Raw genomic sequence first — 13,543 nt, forward strand, 5'->3', positions numbered from 1 at the left:
GTGTGCTGAAGTGTTCCCTTACATGAAAAGATATTTGGACCTTTTTTCATAGGCTTTTTTTTTTTTTTTTTTTTTTGGTAGGGAGAAGGGGCAATGAAGAGGAAAATTAACTATTTGTGTATGCCGCTTTTAAAGTCATTGTTTAACTGTGAAAGAGGTAACGATGGCCACCAACTTGGATGGCTTTAAAAGAGGAGTACGCAAATTCATGGAGGGTAAGACTATCATGAGGCACAATGGCCAAGTTCTCCCTCTAGTCTGTGTGCCTCTGAATACCAGTCGTGGGGAATCACAGATTGTGTTAACATGATGGTGGACTGTGGTAGGCCTTTGGCTTTAATCCAATAGAGCTCTTCTTACAATTTTGTAACAGAGATAAGTTCTTCTTCCTCTCTTATAAACACTGAAAGTAGGGTTTATCTGGTGAAGATGGCTGGTGGCAGATTTAGGACCAATAATAATAATTCACTCAATGCCTATTTAAATTATGGGACTTTGCTGTGGTGCAGCAGAGATTTTATTATGTTCCATGAAGAATAGCAGCCATTTTTTCTAGAAGTGTAGAACATGAGCACATAAGGGAAAATGAGAATAGAAATGGTTGTTAGTCCATCACAATATCCTATTTTGATGGACTTGGGAAATTTCTAAGTAGTTTTTTCTAAGGTATATTATACTTTCCATTGATCCTCCAAAGGTTCATAGGGAAGAGAATGGAAAGTCTGCTGAATATATGTGGCCACATCTAGCATCTTCTGTAGCCCCCTGCAGATGTTGGTTATACATGTGAAGAACTAATGAGTGTAACAACAAATCGCTGTTCCCAGGGAACTCTGGGAATTGTATCTCTGTGAAGAGAACAGAGGTCTCTTAACAATTCTTGGCAGCCTTGATGTGTTAAAAATGTGTAGTGCAGGTGGGGCCTTAATCTTAACAATAAAGTCTCCACCCACCCCAGTTTCACTAAAAATATGAAGTTTCCCATTATACAAATAATATTATACACATACTATACCCCCCAGATTTACTAAAGATTTACTGAAGTAACCTGCACATAAATAGATAGACACAGCAACACACATAACTCTATAAAGCAGACTCAGCTAGCACAGTCTATGTGGGACTAATAGTCCAACAAAACCTGGAGAGCACCATGTTGATATCAAAATGTGTATGTTTCAATATACATATAAGAGTATCCAGAGGAAACAGAGTACAGCATGAGGCTTGACATTTTATGGGTATTGTCACAAATATATGCATAGATGTATTTTTAAACATAATTTTGTATATAATTATCCAGACTTTTTTAAAAAAATCAAAAACAAACCAACAGTGCACATAGTTTAGACAGGAGTGGGTTCTCAATACAAGAGGCAGTTCAGTGTGAGAAAAGCCCATGGGTTAGAATTCTGTGCATATATCTCTTTAAAACTGATTCATTTTCCAGTCCTAGTCGTCTCAACGTTACCCACTGCTTTCCTGTATTTTTGCCATTGGACAACCAAAAAGCACCCTTTAAAGGTTGCTTTAAATGTTAGCTCTACTCAGAGTAGACCCAGTGACTAACTTAAGTCCATTAAATTCAGTGGATATATGCTCAGTAGGATTTAGCCGGATACAACCCAAAGTTTACAGGTAGGATTCCACCGGGCATGTTTCTTCTGCATCCTTGAGTTCTTCTGTTATTGTATTCCACCTTGGAAGTTTTGCCCATGTTGATTCCAATGTGTTTTTTCCTCATAGTAACTGCACATCTCCTTAGCAAACTCACAGTTTCAGATACTTCCTCTGACAGCCTGTCCCTCATGTGGGAAGCACAGGACGTTGCCTTTGACCATTTCCTCTTAGATGTTAGAAACACCAACAACCAGTCTCTGGACTCCCAGCAGCACACAGTGCCGGGGGACTCTCGGAGCTTTGTCCTCATCAATCTCAGACCGAACTCTAATTATACCCTCCAGCTTCATGGCTTGGTTGATGGGCAAAGTAGCCAGACCTTGACGACATGGGCTACCACAGGTATATCCCCTCCAAGGTTTGCCTTTTCTCTGATTCCTTTTACTCATAAGTGCAGTTTCCCCAAGTATGATATTTTCCTTCCTGTCTTAATTTAGAAAGGGTGCTTATTTCTCAGAACCGGAGTAAATCTGAAAGGAGGACAATATTGTTACAACTGTTGTGTCCCAACAATTAAGGACTTCTTTTATATATGCACACATACTAATCTACATCACATATGTGTGTGTATGTGTGTGTGCTACTTACAACATACATATATGCATATATAAATATATGTGTATGTACTTGTTCCAGCAGACATCTTTCTAGAGCATCACTGCATCTGATCTCCCATCACTGACCATCATTGCACTTCTTCTGTCTTTCTTCTTCCTGCCTTGATGTTTTCATCATGAGGCCTTGCTATCCCACAGTTCTTGTCATCCTGAGAGATAAATCTTTGCATGCCACCTTGCTTTATGATGGCACATATCAGTGTTCTGCTGTTGGACCTATAAGACACCTCAGTTACTTATATTTTCAGTATTGCAATGTATCAACCAAAGAGAGGTGGGAAGCTGCATGGTTGGTACCAATTCCATTATACATATCAAGAGTCTCATCTGCCTGGCATCTCTGCATATATTATTATGCTGAGTCAATACTTGGTCATGGAAAAGCAAAGCCCATCTCTTTCTTGAGCTTCCAGCCCAAGAGTACAGTCACTTCTACCAATCATCCTTAATTGGGGTTAGGATGATAACATACCTTCCACAAGATGCCAGCGTGTTTTGCTAACAAAGGCACCTCCAGGGTAACCAAGATCCTATTTATGTCTTGCCTGACAGGATTCTTTCATTTTGCATTGCATGCAGGAGCTTTTAAGTTCCAAGGGCTATGCCTGATCTGACCGGAAAAGCATGCTTTGACAACATCCAAGTGGTGGAGAAATGTTGGAGAAACTATTTCAAACTTGCATGTTAAGTCTGGTGGTGCTATATCTGTCTTCTGTGTTGCTGTACATTCCACCATCTTCAGGTGATCATGAGATCACATTGAGCTTGTTTCTTTAAAGGCACATGAGCATTACAAAACCATGCCAACACTGCTTTGTCACCATATGGCAGCATGAGGGCAGTTCTAGCATGAGTCCTTAATTGGGGTCAGTTAGGTTTCACACATGCAGCAAGCAGTGCTGAGGCAAGCACAGCTTCTTGGGAGCTGGTGCCTGCTTCAGTTCTGCTTTGGTCCCTGCTCACACCCATCTTTCTCCCTTCCATTCCTGGGGCAAAAAATAAAACATCTTACCTTGGGGAAAGAGAAGGGAGACTTATTGGGGGGGCTCTCCTAGATGAGCAGACCATCCATTGATGCAAGTTATGTCATTTTTATACTCTGGACTTAGTGGTTTTGTGCCAGGGGTGGGGAACATCACATGTTGTTGATTAAGTGATGCACCTTCTGTTTTCTCTACCACCACATGGCTGCCAACCAGTAATGCTTTTCTCTTTCCGCTTTTTGTGTTCCCTTTTTCTTCAGAGGTCGAACCACAGCTGGGCATGCTTACACTCACAAATGCTAAGGCCAACACATTCAACCTCTCCTGGACCACAAGAGATGTGCCTTTTGCAAAGTTGGCTGTAAATGTTAGAGATTCCCATTTGTTCCGGGAGTCTCAGAAGCTTTCGGTGTCAGGAGAGGCTCATGACACTCTCGTCTCAGGCTCAGTAGATTATACTGATTATGACATTAACATTCAGGGCACAACCACAGGCGGGAGACACACTGAGTCTCTCATCTCTTTGTTGATGACAGGTACCCATTTAAAAGACATTGGGTGTTTGTTCCCCCCACCCCTTCCATTCCCCTCCTATTTGGATTAAATGAATTGGCAATTATGATTGCGGCATTTTCACCATGTACTGCCTATCCCATATCTAAGAATGTTGATGGATTACAGCTTTGTGGAGCAAAGTTGATTGACTTTCAATTGAGGGTTGCCTCTTTGTTTGTTTTAAACCAAACAGCAGTAGGCAATGGACAATACTAAATTTATATTACTGTGTGTCTGGAGAAGAAAACATTGGCGGTTAATATGATCTCCATCTTCGTGTAATTGTAGCCATGAGATCTTGGACTGCCTTGGAAGGTGGTAAATTCTCCTTTGCCAGAGGTTTTAGACATTGTTGGGCTCAAATTGCCATCAATCCCAGCCAACATGGCCAATTGTCAGGGATGATGTCTAACAACATCTAAAGAGCCACAGGTTCTCTGCTGCTATACACAATTACTTAGAAGCAAGTTCCATTGACCACACTGAGACTGACTTCTGAGTAAACACACTGAAGTTTGTCTACCACCCTCATAGATCAGCATTTCCCAAACTTGTATCTCCAGCTGTTTTTGGACTACAACTCTCATCATCCCCAGCTAGCAGGACTAGTGGTCAGGGATGGTGGGAACTGTAGTCCAAAAACAGCTGGAGACCCAAGTTTGGGAAACACGGGCATAGATCTTAGAAGGCACTGAAGCAGAGCTTCCATAGTCTCGGTTATGACTAGGACAGGTCCATGCAGGTGTTGATGGGTCTTCTAATAACCTGGTCTCAAACTGCGGCATAACCCTTTATGCAGCTAACATAGACCACATCATGAAACTTGACTGTGCTATTCATGGAGATATTGGATTGTACCCAAACTAAGTTCTCTTCAGAGTAGACCCAAATTATTCAGTTCATTGATTTCAACAGGTCTATACTGAGTAGGACTGGCATTGGATACAGCCCACTGAGTGATGGATATGCATGTATGAATCTACCTTGAAAACTATATACAATTATTTCACCATTAATACTACACTGTAATAGTTGCTAGTTTCCCCTGCTCCCCCATGCAGACCTGTGGTTTATATCAAGTTACACGCACTGTCTTATCTAACTCTTTTTTTTCTCCTTTGTGTTTTTCACACCTTCCCCTTCTTTCAGAGCCTTTGCCCCCACTGGAAAACCTCACTGTCTCAGGCATTAATCCATATGGCTTTACAGTGTCCTGGATGGCATCAGAGAATGCCTTTGACAGCTTTCTAATAATCGTGGTGGATTCTGGCAAACTGCTGGACCCCCAGGAGTTCCTCCTCTCAGGAGCCCAGCGTCAGCTGACACTTAGAGGTCTCATAACTGGCATTGGCTATGAGGTTGTGCTTTACGGTTTTGCTCATGGTCGACAAACTAGGCCCTTAAGTGTTGTTGCTCTAACAGGTATTTTAATGCAACTGGAATGTTCTCTACCTCTAATGCACACTTTCTTCATCCTTCCTCTGGACACTTTTTTTTTTTAAATGCCTCATTTGGTTACAAACCATGGTTCCCCTCATCACTAGCTACTGACACATCCACTAACATGACTCCCATACTTCTCTTTCTTGGATGCCCTATTTTCCCTGTCTCTTGGAGAACCAAACTGAGAGAACCAACAGATGTTGATTTGTTCAGATGTCTTTGAACCCCTATCCAAAGGGGGAGTTTCAATGTATCTTCATTGATTGAATCTTTGTTTATACATTCTACTTCTCTTCCCTTGTTTATTTATTCTACTTTTGGAAAAGCAGATTGCATGAGGTACACAGCAAGAGAAGAATTCTCCTCCCATCCAAACACTGATCAGGCTCACAGATATGGTTAACTTCAAGAAAACTTGCGCTTTCAAGAACTCCATGAGTGTTAAACTCCCTATGGGCTAGGTCATTCTGCAAAATGATGGCAGGGACAATACCAGCAGTGAACATTATGGCCCGCCAAGTATTCTGAAGGGTACCCCACATCTAAACCCATCAATATATCCATTTAACTAAACTTAGCCCCACCACCATATTGTCTCCATTGGAAAGCTTTGAACAAGGATTTAAATCCGTGTTAGGAACTTACTTCTGAAGGAAGAATAATCTTAATGCTTGGAACATTTTTCAGTAGTACTCCAGGACTCCTTAAAACACCTCTTCTCCATGATAGTCTGATCTATTTTCTTCATACAAGAGGATCTGCAATGATGGCAAATATGATCTAAGTTTGCATACATAGCTGAGCTTTCATATTCCTTGTAAGCCAAGGCATCCAGCTTCATTGGAATCCTATTGGGAAAGATTTTACTTAGTTGATTAATATATTGCCTTTCTTCCATAGAACTCAACACAGCACAGCATACATAGGATTCCTAGGCAATCTTCCATCTAGGCACTAAGTAGACCTAGACTGGTTTTGAGCTGCAGCCATGTTGTTGTAGCTTGTGCCTTCACACTCAAGTAGTGAACTCCTAGTTCAAGGGTATGATCTAGCCCTCTATAAATAATTTGTCCTGCCCTCTCAAGACCAATGGCCAAAAGAAAAGGAATAGAAGTAGACACAGCACCGGGATGGGTGGAGATGCTTCCCTACCATCACATTGATCATTTAATGGATAGACAGGAGTAATATTCCCTCTCTTCAGCTGATCTGCTTTGGTCAGCTGATGAGGAGGTTGTCTGCTTGTGTATGTCCTTTGTATGTGCATGTGAGAGTGTGTGGGGATCATACCCATCACTGCATTGCCCCACCAACCTCAGTCTGCACTTAGCCAGCACCCACCTGCCTATCTTCTTTCTTGCAACCAGTCCAGGGGGTTTCGGTATTTTAGTCTTAGTGTTGCCCCTTGTATAACCCTGCAGGAAGCTCTTGACTTTCCTACTCTCTCTCTCTGTCTCTCTCTCTCTCTCTGTGTTTAATCCTTTTAAAAAATCACCATATTAATTCAATTCCTAGCCAAGAAACTAAGGATTTTTCCAATGCTTAGCAGCATTATTTGACATCCACCCATATTTACTTGTAGCCTTTCTGTTCTCTCTCTCCATCTCTCTTTCATTATCTCAGAATATCTTGCTAAGTAAACACAGCTCCGGAAGGCAGAAGAAAATTTATGCTACAGCAATCTTGGTAGCTTTTGAAGCATGCATGGCTAAACAGTGATACAGCTTTATTTAGTTCCTTCCACCTGTAAAAGTGCAACAAGTGCACTGCTGCATCAGACCAAAAGTCCATATAGCCAAGTTATCTCTTTCCACTAGCCAGCCACATGGGCTTGGGAACTATTATGTCCCCAGAGGAACTAATTCCAGTTCACATATGTCCTTTTACAAAATGAGCCAGTTCAGTTGATGTTCAGTTCACAGTTCCATCTAAGTTCATCCAAAGTAACCCTCAGCAAAAAAGAGAAAAAATCAGCATTCCCAAGCTGCTGAACTGAAGTATACAATATATTTAAGACTAAGAAGACATCAGAATACACACACAGTAGACTGTGAGTTCTTTGGTTTATTTACCCCAATTGTGATGTTTACGTTTAAAGGCCCAAAGAGTAAATAAACAAACAAAACCCACATGTAAGAAAATAAATCTGAAGAAGAACTAGAAATTGTTCAAAGTTTCTTCCCCCAAATGAACTTAATTCATATTTAGTTTACCCGGAATTTTTGAGGACCACTTTCAGGTGTGGTTCAGAAGGGTTTTTTCTAACAAGTTCAGTGAAACCAAACTACTTAAACCAAACTAGTTCACTGCAAACATGTGAGCTGCCTATGTACCTGGAAGGTTAGTTTGTGATGGCCTGACCCAGTTCAAATTTTGGTACCAGGGAGGGAAGGACATGCTACAGCCAGATAAGAGCTTTTTCACCTGGGACTATGCTCATCTTGAGATCCAGATGCTCATTACAAGCTGGGCACATGCATAATATGAACCTAGTATTCCAGTGAAATCACTAATCAAACTGCTTCAGTCAGGTGTCAAACATGCACCATGTGGATCAGATTTGTCTGAAGAGGTGCTACATAGAAGAGAGCAAACATTTATTCTCATCTGCTTCAGAGAAAAGAACTAGAACTTTGTGCTTATGTTACAGGAGATCAGGTTTCAGATAAGCAATAGGAAAACATCTTGCTAGGGGAAAGCAGCTCAACAATAGAACCAGCTACCTAGGGAATTGGTTAGGCTCTCCCTCAGTCGAAAGTCATCTGCTCAGGCATGAAAAACCTCTGCCCCTCCAAATGTTATTAGACTTCAGCTCCCATTAGTCCCATACAGCATGGCCAACAGGGAATAGTAGCCCAACAACATCAGGAGGGCTGCAGAAGCTCCCCACTCTTGCCCTCCATTTTCTGTATGGATAGGGCAGAAGGGGTGGTTCAATAAGACAGTGCTCCACCAACCCCAGGTATCCCCACCTGCCTGCCTTCTTGCTTATTACCAGTCTCAGTGTTAGTCTTGCAGAACTCAGCAGTGAGGAGGTTGGGAACAAAACTGAAATAAGTTGACTCAGCATATCATTGGCTTCACCTCCACCTACTGATAGCCTCCTCGTCTTCTGTGCCACCAGCCACCACCGGATCAGGGGTGCTGGACTAAAGGGGCTACAAACTTATTATAATTTGTGAATTGGAAGAATAGGTTGTTTTGTTCAAAGGCGTGCTTTGATGTGAACCCGGGAAAATGACAATGTTCAGATAATTTACAGTGGCTTTGCTTTTAATGACCTTCTTTAAAAAAAATGAGCAGAAAAATAGGAGATTCTGATGGAAGACAGAGAACGAATGAACATCAGGCTTACTACCAGCATGTTTTAATATTGCATGGCAGGGGGAGATGGTGAGTGATAATGCCGTGCTGCTTTGGGGGTCCTTGAAGAGTAATCGCACCTACACCCACATATTTTGATAAGAATGTGTCTTGCTCATAATCTCTGAATGCATTTTTCCCCTTTTTTTGGATAGCGGATTCTTTCCACTTCTTTGAATTTGTGACGGGAACATTTACATCATACGCTAATCTGACTTGGGGCAAATCTCCTTGGAGTCTCCTCCTTTTTCTTCTTTTAAAGGAAATTAAAAATCTTATTTCTCCCTCTCCTGCTTTCTTTCTTTCTCTTTCTCTCCCTCTTGCACTTTCAGAAGCAGAACCTGAAGTGGACAACCTTCTGGTGTCAGATGCAACCCCTGATGGCTTTCGTCTGTCTTGGACGGCAGATGATGGAGCCTTTGACAGTTTTGTTCTTAAAATAAGGGACACCAATATGGTATCAGACCCTCTGGAACTAATTGTACCAGGCCATGAACGCACCCAAGATATAATAGGGCTGAAAGAAGGCACAGGATATTACATTGATCTCTATGGAGTTACCAGTGGACAACGTTCCCAACCTGTAAATACAATCGCTACAACAGGTATTGTTTGGATAAAGTGTGGCAAGGATGAGAAAGGCATGATCCACTCACCTGCATATGTGTGCATGTGTCTTTCACATCTGTACCTTTCTTCTTGACACGCTACATTTCCATATGCAGGGTCTTGTTTCTTTATTTTTTAAGGTGAAGGAGCATCCCATCATGTGAGCCCAAGTGTTAGTCCTACTCAAAGCAGAGGCTTTGGAACTGATGGACATGACTAATTTAAGTACATTAATTCCAAAGGATAAAATTTAGCTGCAAGCAATGCTAACTTTTCATACCATAAAAAATTGGAAAGTACAAAAATGGGTGTAACGTCTGTGGAATCCATGTTGGAACATGCATCCATCACTGGTCAGTAGGTCTTCACACAGACCAACTCATGCAAAGAGGACAGCTATTTCAATGTGGCTTTACTTGTTAAGCGTAGGAAACTGTCTTGTACCAATTCAGACCATGGTCCATCTACTCAGTATTGTCTTCACCAGAGTTGAGGAACCTCTGGCTCAGGGGCCACATTTAATCCACCAGGCCTCCCCATTTGAACCACAAGATCATTTTCCTCCAACCATGTCCAATTGGACCACACCTGATGTCATAGGAAGTTCAATCCTGTTTTATCACTCTCTCTCCCCCACTCCATAGGCCAGCTTTTAACAGGTTGGAAGGAACACCTACAAGTCAATCAGTCAATGTTATTATGGTGCAAGGTGACTGACACGTCGGTGCTCCTGCCTACCTGTCAGAGTTGACCCATGGGCTGGAGAGACAGAAGGATCTGACCTGCTACACCAAAAAGGTTTCACACCCCAGTCTGCATTTACTGGCAGCAGCTATCTGGGGTTTCAGACAAGAGACATTCCAGTCCCTACTTGGTGATGCCTTGGATTGAACCTAGATCCTTCTGCATGAAAAGTAAATACTTTGCCACTATGATACAGCTTTTCTCCATGATAAACATCTATTAGCTGTTGCAGTGCCTCCTTCCCACCATCCCTATCATCAGTGACATAATCTTAGTCAGCCCTTTTCAGAATGACTTAGGAGCCCAGGAGTTCATTCTGTAAGTTGGTAACAGGAAAAAGTTCATTAAAATCTCCAACAACATTGCTTATAGTGCAGCAATTCAGAGAGCTTCAAGGAATCATGGTCCTCATGATGCATGAGTGACATGTAATTAGCTTTTGATTTTATGCTTTCAGTCTGTCAATACACCCAAATTTTGATGCTAATGCAAAAAAGATTTCCCCAAAGGCAAAGAAGGAAACCTGCAACACCTGGAGAGCCGTGGGACCCCCATCCCTGCTGCACTGAGTTTTGGACTGGAAAGGGTAGAACAGGGATAGGTGGATAGATCCAGATGCTGTCCATCAGCCCTTAGGACAGCTTTTTCTTATTCTTTCCTTACAAATCTTGAAATGCTGAAGATGTTTCAGAATTGGGTTTTGTAAGCAAAGTCAATTTAGGAAAGCACATACATCCTCTAAATTTAGAAGAGGAAAAAATTAGTTGAACTTTAACTTGCATGTCTTATTAGATTAGTTTAATGTGATTTGCTTCTGGTATTTGTCTCTTGCTTGCTAATGGACATCTTTTGTGTGGGTTGCTTATTTTTTATTTTTTTCTTCAAACCCCCCCCCTAAGTTGTTTTCATTGCAACTGGGGGGAAAGGCTGAATGTACATACTGGGCTGCCGGATTTTTTTTTTCTTCTTCTGGGTGTTGGAAAGCTCTTCCATTTTATTTCCCTTTTGCAAGTTGACCTGCCAAAAGAAATGTAAGACCCGTAGCAAAAATCTTGACATGAAAACTTGTAAACTTGAGCAGCTTTGATTTGCACATGGTTTTATCATTATCCACAATGAGTATGCAGGGACATTTAACCAAGGGGAAGAGGGCAGGATGTACACAAAACTGACAGATTTACATCAGCCACATTTTTTTTCTACTCAAAGGGTATCTACATCTGATGCCAATCATCAGCACAAACATTGTGACAAAAATGCCCCAACAAAAAGCTGGGAAAGAGAAACATAATGAATATATGCCCTGTCCAATCTACATTTCCACTAGAAACTCCTAGGTGTGTGTGCATGAATGCACAGTCATGACTTACCCCAAATAATCCTGGTAACACTAGTGTGTTGGAGGTGCTGTGAGGTGCCTTGTCTGCTCACAGAACTACAGTTCTAAAAGTAGTTTAGCAATCACTCTTCCTGGGAAAATATGGGTATTGTAGCTCTGTGAAAGGGTCTCCTGACAACTCCCAGCAGCCTTAACAGACTGCTGTCCCCAGGATTATTTGGAGGAAACCATGACTGTGTAAAGTGGGATGGTACACTAATCACCAGATGACACAGTTGGTTAGAGTGTGGTGCTGATAATGCCAAGGATGCAGGTTTGATCCCCATATGGAACATCTGCATGTTCCTGAATTGCAGTGGGTTGGACTAGATGACCCTCAGGGTCCCTTCCAACTCTACAATTCTATGCTTCTATGGTACTGCTTTAAGTGAATACTGCAGATGAGGACTAATTCCAGTTTTGGCCCCACCTTCCTCCCCATTGAGTTCTATAAAAGGGTAATACTGAAACTAAAGAAGGGAAAGTTGATAGCCAGGCCCTGGAGCATAAATGTGCAGAGGCTTCCCCAATACAAGAGCTCCATGTTCACAACTGAGAACACATGAATCTCTCAGCTAGAGCTATGACACCTGACATACTGTCAAAGACCATGAATGATCCATTTTGAGTGCAGCATTTGCTATCCTGATGTCGTCTCCTGGCAGAAGGTGTCTTGGAATTTGAGCATTACAATTCTTTTGGGGGGGGGTCAGGGGGGAGTTGTGTGCTGTGTTGACTACAACTTCAAGATCCTTGTCAAAAACAAAAACTTGGCCATGAAGACAATCATTTGCCTGTGCCAAGTAAAAATGCTTTGTGGTATGGAACTTTCCATTCCAGTCATGACACTGGACCAAATATTTATTGTAGCTCCTGGACTGGAAATCTGAGACCGTGTGTGTGTGTGTGTGTGTTTTTCCCCAACCAGCCTGGCTGATGCAACAATTTGTTAACTCCTTCTCTTTGTTTGCCTTGCTGTCTGTCTCTTGGTTAGCAATGGGACCTCCCAAGGAAATTACATTCTCTGATATTACCGAAGACTCAGCTGTGGTCAGTTGGACACCCCCACGGACAAGGGTGGACCTCTTCCGGATTACCTATGTTCCAGTTACAGGAGGTAAGGAAGAAGGAGGGTGTATGAACAGGGATGGGCCAGAGGAGGGGAAACAGAGGCCTGAAGGTGGCCAAATGCCTGGCCCTCAGAATCTTCTCAGGCTGCATCTCCCAATCACCCACCAGCACTTATCTATGCCCTTCATGAATGGTTTTGCCCGACTTAAAAGTGTTCATGAACTGTGATCATTTCTCTTGCTTGCCTGGATGCAGCATAGAGAGAGATGGTATGTGTGTAAGATAAGATTTGCATTCGTTGCTTTGTCTACTTTTGTCTCTGACCCCATCCTCTGCTGGGATGTGCCTCCCCACCCCCAAGGTTGCCTGAGGAAGACTATGACCCTTGGGATGAAATAATGTCTCTACCTTCTTCATAATACCAATGAAGCTGGATGTTGGGAGGTTCAGAACAGACAAAAGAAAACACTTCTCATGGTGCATAAAGGAACTATGGAATGCGCAACCAGAAGATGTTGTGACAGCCACCCACTTGGATGGCTTCAAGGGGAGATTAGACAAATTCATACCCATGATGGCTGTGTACTATCCCCAGCGCTGGTTGCAGTATGCATCTGAATGCCAGTTGCTGTGGAAGAGGAGTAGGGAAAGAGCTGTTGTGCTCATGTATTTCTTGTAGGCTTCTCAGAAACATCTTATTGGTCACTGAGAACAGGATGCTGGACTAGATGGGCCTTTGGCTAATGCAGCAGGGCTCTTATGTTCTCTTATGGCTGGTAACGTATTGTGAATGTTGGAGACAAAATACTTTTTTTTTTTTCAAATACATTTTTATTAAGGTTATGCACGTAACAAACATACATCCAAATACAAAAGAAAAAATTATAACCAAAAAAAAAAAGAGTCAAGATATACAAGCCAACTTTTTCCTCTCTCTAACTATACAAAGATAGATTAATCTGGCTATTTCGCAAAACAGTAAAAGATAAAACAAAAAACAACCCCCCCCCCACACAAAAACCACCTCCTGGACTTCCTTCCATCCTTTTGGTAAGTATCGAATATCTGCTTCCATTACGTATTTGATTTTTAATCTATAG

General features: G+C 42.0%; 1 protein-coding gene across 6 annotated transcripts in view; it reads left to right on the plus strand.

The window, feature by feature from the left end:
• The window catches only part of TNC (tenascin C), an 81,417-nt gene that overhangs the window by 50,268 nt on the left and 17,606 nt on the right, over positions 1–13,543 (plus strand). For 2 of the 6 annotated variants that reach the window (XM_081896260.1, XM_081896261.1), the window contains exons 13-17: positions 1,747–2,022; positions 3,541–3,816; positions 4,985–5,257; positions 8,974–9,246; positions 12,367–12,489. In XM_081896260.1, the coding sequence (XP_081752386.1) occupies positions 1,747–2,022; positions 3,541–3,816; positions 4,985–5,257; positions 8,974–9,246; positions 12,367–12,489 (1,221 nt within the window). The remainder of the gene's footprint in view (positions 1–1,746; positions 2,023–3,540; positions 3,817–4,984; positions 5,258–8,973; positions 9,247–12,366; positions 12,490–13,543) is intronic. The other 4 variants (XM_081896263.1, XM_081896264.1, XM_081896262.1 and 1 more) reach the window with 3 other exon arrangements.

This window comes from Podarcis melisellensis, assembly GCF_964234715.1.
Source record: "Podarcis melisellensis genome assembly, chromosome: Z".
NCBI classification, from domain to species: domain Eukaryota; kingdom Metazoa; phylum Chordata; class Lepidosauria; order Squamata; family Lacertidae; genus Podarcis; species Podarcis melisellensis.